Source organism: Esox lucius, chromosome 7 (assembly GCF_011004845.1).
Source record: "Esox lucius isolate fEsoLuc1 chromosome 7, fEsoLuc1.pri, whole genome shotgun sequence".
Lineage (NCBI taxonomy): Eukaryota > Metazoa > Chordata > Actinopteri > Esociformes > Esocidae > Esox > Esox lucius.
The window spans coordinates 31,642,019-31,661,771 of NC_047575.1; the positions used below are offsets into that span (position 1 = coordinate 31,642,019).

The window sequence follows — 19,753 nt, forward strand, 5'->3', positions numbered from 1 at the left end:
TCAGCTCTTTCCTCACTACGACAGACCGATACATCGACCGCATTACTGCAGAAGCTGCACCGATCCGTCTGTCAATTTCCCATTCCATCCTTCCCTCACTCATGAACAAGACCCCTAGATACTTAAACTCCTCCACTTGAGGCAGGCACTCTCCACCAACCTGAAGTGGGCAAGCCACCCTTTTCCGATTGAGGACCATGGCCTCGGATTTGGAGGTACTGATTCTCATCCCCACTGCTTCACACTCGGCTGCAAACTGTCCCAGTGCATGCTGAAGGTCCTGGTTTGAAGGGGCCAACATGACAACATCAACATCATTGTCACATACAAACAGTTTTAATTAGTTCAATATTTAACTGGCCAATGGATACGATTAGCACACAACACACATGTTAAGTTGTTCGTTTGACCAGCTATTTCACCTCTGACCTAAACAGCACCTAAAACTTTCAGTGGCACCAGAGGAATGCATCAACCTGGAACTGTTTATGAGACACCATAAACTAGAAAAACATCCTAAAAACCAATAATTGATTGATTGATTGCATGTTACGAGAATGCATGTCTTTAATTGATTCTTGAATATTGATGAAGGACACAGCTTTGTGAATAAGACATAGACTACACAATTCTACTCTGCTAAAAACTTTGAAACAAAGTAATTGTTTGGGGCCGCTCCCAGAGTTTGCAAATGATATCATGCTCATACTCACCTTGTAAGTGCCACTGTTATATGAATAAATGGCTTAAACCATGACAGAAAGTAGGTTTGTTCATTAAATTTGGAAGATTTTATTTTCATATTTACCATTGTAAAACATTTTTACCACTGCATTTTAAACAAACAGAAGTCAATAAATTACCATTATTTAGAGATCCTCCAATGTTTGACTTTTGTTGCATTATGGGGGCCTGTCTCATTCAGGCCTATAATTCGCACCATGTTATTAACTTCATTCATAACACAAACTCCTTAAATATTTCATATAGTATTGTTCTGCCTTAGAAATGATAGGACACTGTGTTATGCTGAAGTTTATATATTGAATGGTCTATTGTTGTTGTTATTATTCTGTTGCATACAACTGTAAAAATACAGTAAATTAAATAATCACATTGCATGTTTTCCTTTTTTGTAGTTTACTTAAAAAAGCTTATGTTATTATACAGAGATCAAACAGGACATTACACACCAGTAATCTGAATGTACACCTCAATATTGGGGCAAAACCCTTCAACTATCAACACTTACATGAATGTTTTGTTTCCCTTTTTTTACATACAAAAGGTTGGAGAGACACAAACTTGGTAGTATTACCATCACCTCAAATCAGCCTCCAGGTCAACCCCCTACCTCCACACCCCCCTAGACATGTCCCGCCTTCTGGATTTTGTCCAAGAGAAGACATACCACCAACGCAAAGCCCCCCAAAAAAGAAGAGTGAACCAATGATGTTATTGGTGGTTTTCTTTGTTCCTTTTGTTCTTCTGGGACCAAGAGTCTTGTTGTTGTTGTTCAGTACTGAGAGAAGCTGAGGATGGCCCATGTTACATCAAAACTTGAGCAAGAACAACAAGATAACAGTCAGCAGAAGGCAGTATGAGCAATGGGGCAAAAGGGCTGCCCTGTTCACATCATGCATCATAGTCCCGGGGCCTGTTGGGGAAAAGGAGTTTGATATTAATATCCCAGTAAGGTATGTAAAAAACAGTGCTTCCTCTGCATAGCTCTCTTACTGTATCTCTCTCCCGCTACAGAAAAAAGATATGTGTAGTTTATTGGCTTTAACAAAAAACTTTGTTACATAAAACATGGAGGATAGCTTTAGGGTATTTTCCTGGAAAATAATCTGGGGAAAATACTGCAAAGACATTATCTGCAGCAGTAGGCAAAACAAACAAAAACAATGTACAATACACATTGAATAGAACAGGACAGTTTGCATTTAAAAGTGAACATATGTTCCATCAAACAAAGCTTAGCATCTGAAATACCTTTTGTCATGCAAACCCCACGAAAACCTTGTAAACCTTGTATTGAAAATCCCAGCTGTACCATGCCTCTCAAAAGTATTTGAATTCAACTATTATTTAACCAGGTACGTTGATTAAGAACCAATTCTTATTTATTTAAAGCAAAGACCTGGGGAAATGCTACAGAGGGAGTTTCAATTAGGGTTAACTGTCTTGCTCAGGGATAGAATGACATAGCTTTCACCATGGCAGTAGGGGGATTACAACTAATTACTTAGCCACCTTGTTGCCCTATCCACCCCAAGACATTTGCTGTATAATAAAATGATATAATGGATTTAATTAGGAGTTTTTGCCACTGATCAACAAAAAAAGTCCATAATGTTAAAGTGAAAAATAAATTATGAAAATGGTTTTGAATTAATTACAAATATAAATAAGAAAATAATTGATTGCATAAGTATTGAACTCCCTTACTATGACACACCTGAATGAGATGTGGAGCAACCAATTGTCTTTAGAAGTCATGTAATTACTTGAATGGAGTCCCACTGAGTGCAATTTAGGAGTTTCACATGATTCCAGTTTACACCAGTCTCTGGGAGGTCCCACAGTTGGTTATTATAATTCCTAACTAAACTGCATCATGAAGGAACATTTAAAGCAAATCCGAGATAAGTTTCTTCAAATGCACAATCAGGGGTAGGCTATAATAACATTTCCCAACCACTGAATATGCTACACAGTGCAGTAAAGTCTATAGTTAAGAAATTGGGAAATTATGGTAAAACAATGAATCTGTTTAGAACAGGGCAGGGAGGCCACCAAAAGGTCTTTGGTAACTCTGAAGGAGTTAAAGTAAGCTGAGCTGGGAGACACTGTACTTACTGCAACAGTAGCCTGGGTGCCTCACAACAGTGCGAAAAATACCAGAATTACCAGAATGCATGTAGGAGAGTGGCAAGGACAGGGAGACTAGTCAGAATTGAGGGAAGGATGAATGTAGCAAAATACAGAGAGGACCCTGAAGAAAACCTGTTCCAAAGCAAACAGGACCACAGACTGGGGTGAAGATTAATATTTCAGCATGAAAACAATCCTAAGCACACAGCAAAGACCACGCTGGAGTGACTTTGGGACAAATCTATGAATGTTCTTGAGTAGCACAGTCAAAGCCCGGATCTCAAACTAACTGAGAATATATTGAAAGAGATGAATATTGCTGTTCACTAAAGGTCCTCATCCAACTTGATGGAGCTTGAGCAATTTTGCATAGAATAATGGCAAAAAAATGCTGTGTCCAGATGTGCAAAGCCGTAGAGATGTATCCATATGGACTCATGGCTTTAATTGCTCCCAAAGGTGCCTATACCAAATACTGACTAAAGCGGGTGAATACTTATGCAATCGATTGTTTACTCCTTTGTATTTGTACTTAATTTAAAATAATTTGTAGATATTGTAGATATTTGACAATATGGACATTTTGTGTTAATCATAATTAAATATTCTAACACAACAAAATGTGGAAAGTCCAAGGATGTTGAATACTTTTGAGAGGCACTGTATGTGCATTTCTATTCACATAACAAAAAGGCAATGTTAATGCCAGGTTACTCAATGCACATAGTTATCGGTATGCATGCAGATTTGCCTGACCAGCTCCAGATGTGGATGTGCTTGCATTGTGTTCCTGTCTCTGCACAGTGTAAATAAGCAATCAGGCCAGTCTGACTACATTCATTGTGCAACGTCATCAGAATTCTAGTTGAAAATACCCCTCTGTTATTTCAACTTCACCTCAAACTTCTACCTATTGAATGTAAAAAAAAAAATGAAATAACAAGGGCAAGAGACTATCAACCACGAATGAAAAGAATTTGTCAGCAATAAACCACCAGTTTTACTAAAATGAATCAATGTGGATCATTATTTAGGTTACAGAAAAAGATCATGACTATCACACTATAACCATTGCTCCATCCCATCGGAATTAATTCCATATATTGTGTCTATGAATTATGTGGGATATTTTCAAGAAAACAAATTATCAGACTAAAAAGAGATTTGTGCACTGTGAACTCTCCACACTACGCTTCCAGACCATTACAAAATTCCTCAATAACTAAGCCTACATTTTAAGGAAAAAATATTCACTTGTAACTACAACATAATGCAAAGAGTAATAATAATAATAATACATTTGTTAAAAACTTTAGGCAGGGAACATTACATTTTATTATTTGCACTTTATATTTGAGCTTAACAATCTCTTTTTCAAGAGAGACTTGAATTACTGTGTAACCTTAAACTAATTCAAAGGAACAAGCTCATGTAGTGTCAGGACCTTTTGAAGCTCATTCCAAGCCGATGAGGCAGAGAACTAGACATTTTACCCTAGTTATCTACAGCTCATAACAGCCCATAAACACACTTAACAAAACGTTGTGTGCACAGTCAAAATTGTCAATTTGTCTGCAGGTAAATGTAGAATGGGAGCTGTATTAATATGGTGAGTGCAGTCTCTTGTTCTAGGCTACTGACATTAAAATCAATTAATTATACTTGTCATATTAGCAATTCACTGTAGTTGTTCTTTAAGTCCTTCTGCTTTCTAAATTTAAAAGGGATTGTGCTATTTCCATCTCTGACAATGAAAACCCTGTTGGAACATGTACAGTAGACCTTACACTAAGTGAACATTGCTACTCTTAAAATAGGTAATAATTCATCAACATTCTAAACTAAACAAATCTGTTCAGGCTTATTCATTCATATGGTTTATAGTATATCTCCACACTCGCTTGATATGCATCAGTGGGGATTCAGTAAGTAAGCATGTGTAATGCCCAGTGAAAATGAAGTAAATGTTTGGGCCCTTGAATAGTTAAAGCACAGCTGCTAACTATGCATCTCAACATTTGTTCAATTACATAGATCAGATTAAACAGAGAATGCAATTAAAATACCTATTTGTATACTAGAACAATTTGTCCCTCAGTGTTTTTACCTTGGTATCATTGATTACAGATATAAAGATATAAAAGGACCTTTTTCTCTTCAGAGGCAAACTGTTATTGGGTGAAGGGTTTATAGCTGGACTATTCAACTCCAGCTGAAACATTCCAGATTTTGGTTTTTACCAAGTATTTAATGTAATCATCCAGTGTTCTACATCGGAATCAGTCCTTTATTAAAACCAGAAATGTTTTGGCCCAGAAGAACCAGTGTTAAAAAGCTTGGTCTACAATGTATTAAAAATACTATTAGCTTATCACAGGCTTTGAGTACGTCATACATTTAATTCCATTAATCTTTTGTTGTGTCTAAATCCAAAGAGACACTTGGCCTCGTTCTATTTAAATAAAAGTAAATCATAATTTTTAGTAAAATGTTTTATTCATGTACAGTATCAGCCAATTGTTTTCAAGGGATTGTTGACCTGACTATGTGTGGCCACCATTTCAGAAAAGCATTTTTTACCTACAGTCTCTTATTAATGTAAAAATCATTAGTATTTCTACGAATGGCATACATATTACCAACATAATAAAAATAATGAAGTTGTCATGTAATTTGTTTGAGAAGAGGACAATGTATCCAGGGATGGGGAGTATTTATTATACATGTATTTAAAATAGGATTTTGTAATTTGTATTTGATAGGGTTGATGAAAATGTCTTCATATTTTGTGTCAAAACACTTTAGTGATTTGTATTTTGTAGTTGAAAAATACTGTAAAATACTTTGTGAGAAGTCTACATCATGACATCATAAAAATGCTACCTCTGATTGGTGCCCACTATAGTTTCAGTAATTTATTATACTAAATTAATCCATAATCGAAGAAGAAGGTCAAGGTGAGAAACAAGGTTGCTGGCTGTCCATAAATTTTTTGCATAAAAATCATTTGAGTAGGTGTTCGTTTGAATAGCTTAGACTAAATCGTTTACCAATTTACGTAATGTTATAGTTAATTATTTCACTCAAGTTGCAGCACTGACAGTTAACGTTAGCTTGTTACTTTCAGCCTATGTTTCAGCCTGAATGTACACATATTAATTGGAATAAATAAAAAATAATAATAAATGAAGTATACTTTCTTTCAAAACACCATGCCTAAATGCCGACATAATTCAAGAACGACCGTACATTAAAAAAAATGTATGTTATAGTTATAATGTTATAGTTATTTATTTCAATCAAGTTGCAGCACTGACAGTTAATGTTAGCTTGTTTCTTTCAGCCTATGTTTCAGCCTGAATGTACACATATTAATTGGAATAAATACAAACATTTTATAAATGAAGTATACTTTCTTTCAAAACACCATGCCTAAATGCCGACATAATTCAAGAACGACCGTACACATTATTTGAATCTATAATTGCACATCTAATGCACATAATAACATATACTAAACATATACTAACATATACTAAACCTTTACTTACCATAGAGGAGTATACTTGCAGTTGTTATCCCCATGGTATTCATGGCCACGCAAGTATAGTTTCCATAGTCCTCCTCAGACACATTCAAAAACATAAGCATGGATTGTTTCCCTTGGTTCTCTATCTTAACGCCATTTAGTCCATTGAAGAGTCTGTAAAAAAACAAAAAACAAATCTACAATAAAATTACAATGTTAGTGCTGAAATCTTTTTTCTCTACCTCACATTTCAATCATTTGAACTCAAGAGCTAAATATAGCAGCATCTAACACCACATGCACATCCTGATGATATTGTGTAATTGTCCAATTCAACAGAATTAATTGCAACTGTATGAACTGATGTTTCACAACAATTATACTGTTCAGCTGCCAATGCATTAGCCTAATGCACAAAACGCTTATGTTATTGCTAAAACATTATATCGGGATTGTTTTGTAACATTACAAGCAAAGTCATTATTATTTGTGTAGTAGTTTACAATTTTTTCATGCAAATGCTACACAATTTAAACATTATAATTACACAAATTCCTTGCTCCGGCCAATGCTACACCACACTCAAAGAAGTTTATTTCTTCTTAATAAGGAGTCTGGATCTGAACACTTCCTTGAGAAAACTCCAGTCTCTAAGATGACTAAACAATTATGTTGGTTACAGAAATCAAAGGGTTCCATTTGAATGGTCCCAGAAATCGGAAATAGTATTTCATTTTTGTCTAAGTAACAAGCATGTCTCATGCATCACTCTTATAATACTGCACTCTTAATAACCTGAGCATTAAGAAATCTATTAGATAAAATTGCTGTCACATATAAAAACATGAATTAATTGGTATCCTGGCCAAAGTCAACAATCTCTCTGCAAAAATGTACCACATGCAAAAACTCATCACTTGCTTAATTATTCAGTACCTGCTTAAAGTCGACACATTTTATTAATATAAAATCTTCTTCTGTGTTATTTGTCTAAGGAATTTAAGAGGAATTTATTGAAAAGGTATAAACTTAATACAGGACTCAACTCATTTGGTCATTCTAAGACAAATGCTTTACATTTTTGTGTTTCCTGTGTACTATTTTCTCTTTGGCTACACTACTTATATTCCCCATGCTTCAATGGCTTTGTGATGGTTTGTTTCAAACACACTGACAGAAACACATTTTGCAGAAAAATAAATACACAATCTGCCACTGTCAGGGGTGATGGTTGAGAGTGCCAGTAACCAACAAATGCCAAAACTGAGACCCTTCAAACCCACAAAAACTTCATTTTAAAATGTTTAAGAACGTACCTGCGATCCTCTTTGTACCACTCAAAATCTGCAACAGGCACAGCAGATGCCTCACATTGGAGCACCCCTTTTTGGCCCACTGGGGTACCTGTACTTCGAGCCTTCGAAATGAAGGGAGCGTCTGTAGAATGAATGACACTGAGGTTATTGAATTAGTTTTAAATCCCAGCAAATATAAATTTTTAACAATACATTTTTACACAGCGAGGCAACTTTCTTATTACAAAAATCTATAATAACCACATTCTGATCTTCATGGGGGTTTGCAATACAGGAGGAAACACACTGGAAACTGTCTTTGCAGATTAATAATGGCTTTTGGTGTCTGCTTGCAAGAATTGTTACTGTAAGAATTGTTACTAACAAGAATTGTTAAGGCATAATAATATTACTTTTCTGTCTTTTAACAAAAACATTTATACTTAATAATCAGTAAGGTGATAATAATCAGTTTTCTGTCTGCCAAACATACTCAAGGTAGCATATTAAACTAACAATAGGCTCTTAAAATGAACATTTGTTTGACATACATGGACAATTTTACATCTTTTGATAGATCAAATAACAAATGTTCTCAGCATTGGTGGTTAGTGTCCTTTTTAGTTTTTATGCTTACAATTGACTGTGACTTTTACGGTCCTCACATCTGGTTCGGAGATGTCATTGGAGGAGATGCATTCATATATTCCCGACTGTTCTTTAGTGACCGCTGTCATATCAACATATTCCCCCTCAGTGATGAATGTGTGGCCTGAAAAAAGATAGGAAAAAATATAAACACTAAGTGGCATATGGTATAAAAAAATACACATGCAGTTTAAGAACTGTCTTTTCAATGCCACACCAAAAACGACATAACTCAAACGTTGTTGATTGTATCCACAGCTCTTGAATTCGACACAGAACAAAAATGCATGTTAACAAGTCTATCAAGCACGAAAAGTACTTGCAGCTGAGTTAAACAGGTGTGAGACCCATCATGCATAAACATCAACCTTTCAAGCCCTTTGCTGCTTTGATTAAGCTAATGTTTAAACTATACATCATACACTACACATTTCTACACCAGTTCATTGATGTGAAAGCAGGGGCCACTTAAGCGGGAAATTCTCAAGAGTTAACAGTAGCAACACCGAGTACCCACCAAAAGCAGATCTCACTACAGAAACATTGACACATAATGTTATTGAATGTCAGCACACATTGCACACGATAAAAATGTCCTTAGGCATCAGCATTCTTGTGGCATACTCTCTACCCATTGCTCTAGTAATGGACATTGTAAAGAATCTACATTTTCACTAGCCAAAGAAACATGCAGGTATCAGTTATTTTCCTTGTGTGTGGATGTCTGTGTGTGAGGCGGGGGAAATGGGGCTGAGCCTGAATGGGAGAGACACCTTTACTTGGAGATAACCCATTCCCAATCAGCTGAAATGTCACATACAGCAATAACAGTACATTAGCATGATCTCATTATTTTCCCAAAGCCCTGGTCCCTTCTGCAGCTACTGCTTGTACATGTGGCAGACAAGGGACTGACTTGGAAAGGTTGTGCTGGGCTGGGATGTTGCTTTTAACTTTAATGTACTGGGCCAAGGGAAACGGAAGCACAGATAATTTAACATTTTATAATGCATTTCGATCTACATTATGCTGATTGAGGCAATGAAGGGGAAATTGAGTTGTTAGCCATAACTGTTATTTTATTGCCTGACGACTCAAAACGAAATCTTCCGCTGCACTACATTTTCTGTCTGAGACTTCCCCTATGGCAGTCATTTATGTCATGGCAAAACGAGAGGTGTTGGAAAAAACGAATCATGATTGTATCGCTTGAGTATGACAGCATAATGTCTAGCATTTCTAAATGTTACTTTACCCATGTTCTTTTGCTCTGACCCAACCCATTGATTTAACTGACCAATAAGACAGAAGGAGTCAATTTCTGGGACCAATCAGAAGGTTCTGAAACTTTTCCTAACCAGTGAGTTGTTCAGATTATTTTGAATAACAAAATTTAATTAGCATTAGTTCTGTTTTATAAAAGAATCTACCATGCACTGAATTTGTATGGCCGATGCAAGCACTGTGCCACTACCATGGGTCATTTGCACTGAAATAGCTGTAACAAAAAATTCTGCAAACAAGCATAGACCTTGGCCAGGTGTTCACAGTATTCAGTATTAAGTCAATATTTGTTTGACTGGATGGAAAAACATGAGCATTCAAAAACTGATTGAGCAGGTTTAGAAATGTTAGCCTGAAATATGTATCCTAAATATGTATTCTTCACGACATGCAACTATCCAAAAGGCAGGGGGAAATGTCATTGTTATTTAACTTTTTTTCAATTTTTCCTACTTTTAACTCTTTTCCATGGGGAATCATGTGACAAAACTACACATTCTGGCATCCTATGTTAATGTCACGCAGACTGCTCTTGAGGTTTCATGCAGACATTTGCATCAGTATTGTTGTATCAGTTAAACTACACAAAAGCAGGTCATGTCTCTCATTGTTGATCTTCAAATTAAACCTTCTGTCAAAGCAAAATAGATGCCTTCGGTTGTTAGCTGTTGTGAGGCTATCTGGAGTCTGGAAGGATTTAGTTATTACACAAACTAGACTACATTAATCAAAATAGTAATATATAGTTTCAAATCTTGTTAGCTGGCAAAAACATACTTCAGATGAGCCAAATCCTTCAAACACAGCTTACACGTCTTTTGCAACTTTTATAATTGTCTGAAAGTTGACTTACACAAAGACTGAAACCTATTTTTATTTCATCCTTGACCTTATTATTGAACGGTTTCATGGTCTTTCCATAACATTGCAGAAAAACATCACTGCTGGTGAACAATTAAGAATAATTAATGGTTGCAGAGCAGTTTCTGCTTCAGCATAAGTTGTCTTAGCAACCAAGGCTCATAAACCAGCTGAGGCTGAGTGCAGAGAACAAAGGGGCTGTCAAATAATCAACAGCAAACCTTCACTTTCATGTCAATCACCACAATTGAAGGCAAAGACAGCAGGTGTGGGAGTGAGGAAGGTGTGAACAAACACAGTAGATGAAAATGCACACCACTGGTGTAAATGCACACCTACGCTACACTGGAACTTTTTGCCAGTTTTTCTATTATATATGTGTTATTATTAACCATATATATATTTTTTCCTTTGATATGGTTTAAAAAATCAAATAAATAATCTTAGTCTCTGCATAATTAACACTGTCATTAAGTTGATATGCAGCAAAGGTTTGTGATAGCATGTTCATAGTAAATCTAAAAAAAAACTTCTATTAGTAGTTAACTTCCATTGTGTCATTATCACAACTTGATGTACTTTATGAGTAATATCTGTAATATCCAGTCAACCAATTTCTTCAATATTCTTGCTAGCTAGGCTTAGACTTTATCATCTGTTTACATATCTGAAGAAATTACACTGGTATTTCATGCAGAAGTCAGCACCTCCAAAGTAACTACTTGCCTCCTTAAACCCATACTTCACATACATCACAAAAGTACATATTAGTGCCCTTAACCTATATACAGACTATGGTCCTGGCTTAGCAGCAATACATGCTTTGGTTTAGTCGCTCTGGAATTGTTTCCAGACTCTTAGCATTTGTTGCACTTATCCCATCCAAGTCTATAATAATAATATAGAACAATATTATAAGATTCTCCATATACTGAATACATTTACATTTAAGGTAGTTTACTTGAGTACATAGATCATCCATTTTTTGAATATATTGCTGGATGAAAGCCACTACTTTCATCAAGACACAAATAGAGCTATGTGGCCACAAGGTGGATTGGAGGTGGATTTGGAATAAAAATAGGGATCGTGATTCATAAAATAAACAAATCCCCACTGTGAAGTTGGGTGGTGCTATGATTGTATGGGTCTTTTTTCTCTTTTGTCTGCCTGTGCTGAAAGCTAAACTGACCAGAGAATCAAGCTTTTGCAGTGGCCATCCTAGTTCCCTGACCTAAACCACAATAAAAATATATCTTCAGTTCAGTGGGGTGAGCCTAAGAGGAGTCCACAAGCATAACCAGGGACTCTGAAAGATCTGGAGACACTGCATGTATAAATGGTGTCAGAGCCCTTTTTATTTGTTTGCAAACTTCATCAAACATTTTAGAAGATGACTAAGTGCGGTTAACTTGCAAGGTGATGGTGCACAAAGTACTAATGCAGGTGCACCATTCCTTTCTAAACAACTTTTTTTTTTATATCCTCCACCCACTTTCCTTCCCAATTCAGTCCTGAGGCCCTGCTGAATCGCAGAAACTTGGGTGAGGGATCCACTTATTACATTTTAGAACCCATAATTAAGTCCACTGTGTTCCTGGGTATCTTTAATAGTGCAGAAATGATTTGGTACCCTTCCCTAGATCGGCCAAAATACCACATGCCGGTGAGCCATAATGCTTCTTCTACCTGTCCCTTGCTTTTGGCCTTGGTCCTGAGATACAGTTGTCATCTGATCCTAGTCTAATTAACTAAAGCCCAAGTCCAGGCACGGTCCAAGATAACTTGAAAAAGATAACATGAATAACCATAGGAGGAAATTGGCTCCAAGCAATAGTTGCCACAGGGTATGGAATGGCATTGCAAAAAAGGAGTGATAGCTTTCCGTCTTCAAGATCCCTTTTATCCTGCAAAAATCTACCACTTTATCACCACCAAAGCACCCCCAGAACATCACACTGACTCCACCACACTGTCTCAGGAATGTTCTTCTTTGTAATCTGAACACCTAAAACTTAGATTTGTCTGTCCAGTGTCTGTTTTCTTTGGGCCATCTTAAAGGACTTTATCTTTGCCACTGGTAGAACCTGATATTTGACCCACTTTTGATTAATTCCAAATAGTCAATGAATTAATGTAACAAATGAATTTAATGTCCCTATGACACAGTGGTGTTATCTCAAGGATCAAGCAAGCTAAGCAATTTAAAGTAACCCTGTTGTCCCTGCATTCCCACCTTACAGAAACATCTATTAACCATAAACATTCCAATGACAACCTACTAGGACAGACATTTTTGACTTCACAATTCTGCCTAGAAGGTCAGCATCCTGGAGTCGCATCTTCATTGTTGATGTTGAGACTGGTGTTTTATAGGTACTATTTAATAAGGCTACCTGTTGAGGGCCTGTGAAGCATCTGTTATTCAAACTAGACACTCTAATGTAGCTTTCAATCAATCAAATGTATTTATAAAGCCCTTTTTACAACAGCAGTTGTCACAAAGTGCTTTTACAGAGACACCCTGCCTTAAACCCAAAGGAGCAAACAACAGTAGTGTTGAATTTAAGTGGCTAGGAAAATCTAATTTTAGGAAGAAACCTAGAGAGGACCCAGGCTCAGAGGGGTGACCAGTCCTCTTCTGGCTGTGCTGGGTGAGATATTAAGAGTCCAATTGGAATAATTAATAAATGCATGTGGGCTAAATCCAGAGTCTATTTAAATTTAGACTAAGTCAGAAGTATGAACAAATGGACAATGACAGGGACAGCAACGGGGCCCCCAAACCAGGTACTCCGCAGGTGTGGACTAGGACCTCATGTCCTCCTAAAGTTTAAAACGGGAGGAGACTGGGAAAATTCTGAAAATGCATTTCTCATATCAACAACGATTTATAGTGGAGAAGGAGAACTTAGTGGGGAAGGAGAACTGACCCAATCCCCCAGCACAATAGTATAGCAGCGAGACGGGGGGGTCCGGCGACACTGTGGCCCTACCCGGGGGAGGCCCCTGACAGGGCCCAACAGGCAGGAAATCAATCCACCCACATTGCCAGGCATCAAACAAAGGGACACCCACCATCCTCTTACTCAGTTGTGCAGCGGGGCCTCCCACTCCTCATTCTATTCTGGTTAAAGCCAGTTTGCGTTGTTCTATGAAGGGAGTAGTACACAGCGTTGTATAACATCTTCAGTTTCTTGACAATTTCTTGCATGGAATAGACTGATGAGTTTCTGAAGAAAGTTCTTTGCTGCTGGCCATTTTGACTCTGTAATCAAACCTACAATTGCTGATGCTTCAGATACTCTAGTCTAAAGAAGGATAGATTTATTGCTTCTGTTTTCAGTTGTGCTAACCTAATTGCAAAATCTAATCATCAATTAGCCTTTTTTCCTTAATAACTTGGAATAGTAAACACAACATGCCATTGAAACACAGGACTGACGTTTGCTTATAATGGGCCTATGTAATTCTATGTAGATATTCCATTTAAAATCAGCCTGCTATAACAGTCATTTACAACATTAGAAATGCCTACACTGTATTTCGGATCAATTTGATGTTATTGCTTTTCTTTCAAACACAAGAAGGAACAAAACTTTTGGCACACCTGAAGATCAACCAGTGCGTCAACGAAAACTAAGACATTTTTAAGTGTCCCCAATCTTTTGAACGGTAGTGTACCTAAACCCAAAAAAACTGTTGCTGTTTCCTTAACATGATAGATACCACAGACAGCAAAGTATGGAAAAAGAGAGGGACGTATTTAAACTGTCAGAAAAAGCTATTTACCAAATTCCATTATTTATTTACATTTGGAATGTTGCAATAAATACTCTAATTATAGTTTTAATAAGAACAAATGATCCATTACTTCTGATAATGTGTTCAGTATTGTTTATGCTGTTTAAAATGTATCTTTATTAATGGGGCTACAACAACACATATAGGTCACAAAGTGTTCACTCATTCCTCTCCTTGACCTTCATTAGAACTGAAATGAAATGATTTGGAGGAAATTGTTTTTGCACCAATGAAATGATTTTGAGGAAATTGTTTTTGCACAAATGGTTCTTGACAACCTTTTAATGAACACATAGTGATATATAGTGATATAGGCCTAATGTATATTCTAGCTATCAATGTGTGATATATATATATATCACAGACAAACAAATCACTAATTAGGCATCTCTTTCTTTCAATAACAAATGTAAAGTAATACAAAATGACTCTTCCCTCCAGATTTATTTTCAGTTTATTTTCTAACAATATTCTGTAGTAGGTGCAGTAGGTGACTGTGGTCCTTAACAAAAATATAAAGGTCATAACCAAACAAATCATTCTGCTATGGTGATGTGGCATTGGCAAGGGTGGCCTTACAGTGGCTGTTTCAGAAGGATGGGAGCAGGCATTGTAATCCTGGACGGCCTCTGCTTTTCTCCAGCTTTGAAGTGTGTTTCTCCTCTGTAGTTCAGTACTGCTGGTCCAATTTTCCTCTATATACAGTGACCCATTTTTGGCCGAGGCTTGTCCAGAGGATGGTTCAATCTATTGACAAGATGTTATTGCCCAGAGATATCGCATCTGGAGAATCCACACAGATCATTCTTCTTCACAAAACAAAAAAAACCATTCTTGTATGCATCCCTTCCATCTGAGTAAATTCCTGATGGAAGCACCTTTGACAGTAATTACAGCTGCGAGTCTGATAGGTCTCTATCAGACTCGCACACATCAGTTTGGTCATTTTGACAAATGCAGTTCCTTAAAAAATAGTTTAAGCTCTGTCAAGCTCCTTGGGGTATGTCAATGGACCACATTCTTCAAGACATGCCATGTACTTTTGGTTGGATTGATTTTGGGGCTCTGACTGGGCCACCAATGCACATTAACCTTTTTAGTCTTTAGCCACTCAATTGTGGCGTTGGCTGTTTACTTTGGGTTGGAGGTGAACTTTTGTCACAGCTTTCTTTCAGACAGCAACAGGGCTGTCTGAAAATGACTTTTTTGTACATTGCATCACTCATTTTACCTTCTATCCTAAAAAGGTCCAGAGTCCCTGTTGATAAGAAATAACCCAAAAAATGATGCTGCCAGTTTCAATGCTTTACAGAAGTGATTATGTTCTTTTGGTGATATGCATTTTGAACAACTTTGAACAGCTTTTCCTTCAGATGTGACGCTTTGCATTAAGACAAAGAGTTTAATCTTGGTGTCATCATAACAGATAATCTTGTTTCTCATGATCTGGAAGGTTCTCCCATCTCAGAGAATAACTCGTAATATCAGAGGAACTCTGGAGATCTGTCAGAATGACCATCTGGTTCTAGGTTGCATGACCAAGGGACTACTCCCTTATTACTCAGTTTCTCCAGCTCTAGGAAGATTGTTGGTAGTTCCAAACTTCATCCACTTACTAACTTTTAGAAACCATAATTAAGCCCACTGTGTTCCTGGGTATCTTTAATAGTGCAGAAATTATTTTATACCCTTCCCTAGATCTGTGACTATAGAACCGTCTCAATGAGCTCTACAGACATTGCCTTGTTTTTGCTCTGACATACAACAATATCAATTATACATAACAAATAGTTTGAATAATTACAACCCATTTAACACAGCGTTTGGTGACGCTGTGTTAAATGTAAAGATAAACAGAATGCAATGATGTGCAAATCATTGAAACCCTATACTCAATAGAAATTAGTACAACGACAACATATCAAATGTTGAAACTGAGAGACTGAGAGTGAGGTTGACCGCTCTGTGAAAGACTGTCGATGCAAATAGTAAAACAATTTAAGAATAACATTTCTCAACATTAAATTGCATTACAATTACAGTAATCAAAGATAAAAAAGTATCAATGATAAAAGTTTTCTGGAGATTCAAGATGTTTGGCAGAAAGATGAGCAAAGATGCAGGCAGAATTGAGGAAAATGCGAGAGACATCCCAAACCCTGCTCTGGTTTTTATCCTAAAACTAAAGTGTGGGGGTAGTTTGGTTAACCTAGGAATCACAAGTCCTGAAAAATAGACCCTCTTATCATCTAGGGACACATTCCAATCTACGCCTCCTGACACCATGCTGTGAAACAGAGTGATCTACTAATGGGTTCAGCATAGAATATGTACAGTATCTCACAAAAGTGAGTACACCCCTCACATTTTTGTAAATATTTGATTATATCTTTTCATGTGACAACACTGAAGAAATGTAGTGAGTGTACAGCTTGTATAACAGTGTAAATTTGCTGTCCCCCCAAAATAACACAACACACAGCCATTAATGTCTAAGCCGCTGCCAACAAAAGTGAGAACACCCTTAAGTGAAAGTGTCCAAATTGGACCCAAAGTGTCAATGCATTGTGTGGCCACCATTGTTTCTCATCACTGCCTTAACCCTCTTGGGCATGGAGTTCACCAGAGCTTCACAGGTTGCCAATGGAGTCCTCTCCCACTCCTCCATGACGACATCGTAGAGCTGGTTGATGTTAGAGACCTTAAGCTCCTCCACCTCCTGTTTGAGGATGCCCCACAGATGCTCAATAGGGTTTTGGTCTGGAGACATCGTTGGACAGTCCATCATCTTTACCCTCAGCTTCTTTAGCAAGGCAGTGATCGTCTTGGAGGTGTGTTTGGGGTCATTATCATGTTGGAATACAGCCCTGCGGCCCAGTCTCAGAAGGGAGGGGATCATGCTCTGCTTCAGTATGTCACAGTACATGTTGGCATTCATGGTTCTCTCAATGAACTGTAGCTCCCCAGTGCCGGCAGCACTCATGCAGCCTCAGACCATGACACTCCCACCACCATGCTTGACTGTAGGCAAGACACACTTGACTTTGTACTCCTCACCTGGTTGCCACCACACACGCTTGACATAATCTGAAACAAATCCGTTTATCTTGGTCTCATCAGACCACAGGACATGGTTCCAGTAATCCATGTCCTTAGTCTGCTTGTCTTCAGCAAACTGTTTGCGGGCTTTCTTGTGCATCATCTTTAGAAGAGGCTTCCTTCTGGGATGACAGCCATGCAGACCAATTTCATGCAGTGTGCGGCGTATGGTCTGAGCAATGCTGGCAGCACTCATAAGTCTATTTCCCAAAGACAACCTCTGGATAAGACGCTGAGCATGTGTACTCAACTTCTTTGGTTGACCATGGCCATGGTTCTGAGTGGAACCTGTCCTGTTAAACAACTGTATGGTCTTGGCCACCGTGCTGCAGCTCAGTTTCAGGGTCTTGGCAATCTTCTTATAGCCTTGGCCATCTTTAGGTAGAGCAACAAAATTATTTTTTTCAGATCCTCAGAGAGTTCTTTGCCATGAGGTGCCATGTTGAACTTCCAGTGACCAGTATGAGGGAGTGTGAGAGCAATAACAACAAAATTAACACACCTAATCCCCATTCACACCTGAGACCTTGTAACACTAACGAGTCACATGACACCGGGGAGGGAAAATTGATAATTTGGACATTTTCATTTAGGGGTGTACTCACTTTTGTTGCCAGTGATTTAGACATTAATTGCTGTGTGTTGAGTTATTTTGAGGGGACAGCAAATGTACACTGTTATACAAGTTGTACACTCACTACTTTACATTGTAGCAAAGTGTCATTTCTTCAGTGTTGTCACATGAAAAGATATAATCAAATATTTGCAAAGAAATAAGGGGTGTACTCACTTTTGTGAGATACTGTAAATAAACATAGAATTGACTTTTTATGGTTCCTTCAGATGGCCGTGATCTTTGGGATCTCAGGCAGCACTGCAATAAAAAACAGACAGGATTCTCTAGTGGACATCACTACATGGGCTCAGAAACACTTCCGCAAACAATTGTCTGTGAACACAATACGTCACTGCATCCACAAATGCAAATTAAAACTTTACCATGCAAAGGAGAATCCATATACAGTATAAACAAGTTCCAAAAACACAGCCATCTACTCTGGGCCCGAGCTCATTTCAGATGGACTGTGGTGAGGTGAAAAACTGTCCTGTGGTCTGATGATGAAATTATTTTTGGGAATCATGGACGACGCGTCCACTGGGCTAAAGAGGACACGGACCATCCGGCTTGTTATCAGAGCACAGTTTAAAAGCCAGCATCTATGATGGTATGGGGGTGCATTAGTAAACATGGCTTGGGTGACTTGCACATCTGTGAAGGCACCATTAATGCTTGACAATATATACAGGTTTTGGTGCAACATATGCTGCCATTCAGACAACGTATTTTTCAGGGCAGGCCTTGCTAATTTCTGCAAGACAATGCCAAACCACATTCTACTTGTATTCCAACAGCATGGCTCCATAGTAAAAGAGTGCTGCCTGCTGTCCAGTCCTGTCACCTATTAAAAACATTTGGCGCTTTATGAAATGAAAAATATGACAAAGGAGACCCCGAATTATTGAGCAGCTGAAATTCTATGTCAAGCAAGAATGGGAAAGCATTTCACTTTCAAAATTACAACTGTTGGTCTCCTCATTTCCCAAACACTTACAGAGTATTGTTAAAAGAACAGTTGATGCAACAGAGTGGAAAACATGCAACTGTCCCAACTTTTTTTAAATGCCTTGCAAGCATCAAATTCAAAATGGGAATGTATTTTTCCAAAAACAATACAATTTCTCAGTTTCAGCATTTGATATTTTTTCTTTTTACTATTTTTAAATACAGGGATAAATGATTTGCACATCATTGCATTCCGTTTTTATTTGTATTTTACGCAGCATCCCAACTTTTTTGGAAATGGGGTTGTATGTACTGTAACAGATTTTTCAGTCTTTTATTGTTTTATAAACTTTGTCATTATCAGGTATAGTGTATAAATTGATAAGGAAAAATAAATGTAATTAAGTTTAGAATAACACTGTAATGTGAAATCAAAATCTGAAAAAGGGGTCTGAATACTTTCCAAATGCACTGTATCTTTGAAGTTTACAGAATGTTAAATAATAAGTCAATATGGTAGGCATTGCTGAATCTAAATTGCTGTAAAATGTAGGAGGAACAGTGGTGGTAGTATCTCTGTGCATAAATAGTGATAGAAATTGTCAGTATGACTGACTGTAGTTATGTAGGAATATTGTTCAATAATAGAGTGATATGTTTTGGGGTCCTAGGCATATTCAATAAATATAGCCCAAGGACAACACTTGCATCACCACTGATAAACTGTAAATAGATTTACAATTTATGTTTAGTAATTATAGAGGATTAGAACATGGACTCATAATGTGATTA

At 37.4% G+C, this 19,753-nt stretch overlaps 1 protein-coding gene across 3 annotated transcripts in view; it reads right to left on the reverse strand.

The window, feature by feature from the left end:
* Positions 1-756: 756 nt before the first annotated feature.
* Positions 757-19,753, reverse strand: part of opcml (opioid binding protein/cell adhesion molecule-like) — a 344,606-nt gene continuing 325,609 nt past the window's right edge. For 2 of the 3 annotated variants that reach the window (XM_034293037.1, XM_034293038.1), the window contains exons 5-8: positions 8,339-8,473; positions 7,723-7,843; positions 6,429-6,580; positions 757-1,657 (exon numbers count right to left, since the gene is read on the reverse strand). In XM_034293037.1, the coding sequence (XP_034148928.1) occupies positions 1,554-1,657; positions 6,429-6,580; positions 7,723-7,843; positions 8,339-8,473 (512 nt within the window). In that variant the 3' untranslated portion in view covers positions 757-1,553. The remainder of the gene's footprint in view (positions 1,658-6,428; positions 6,581-7,722; positions 7,844-8,338; positions 8,474-19,753) is intronic. The other variant, XM_010899073.4, reaches the window with a different exon arrangement.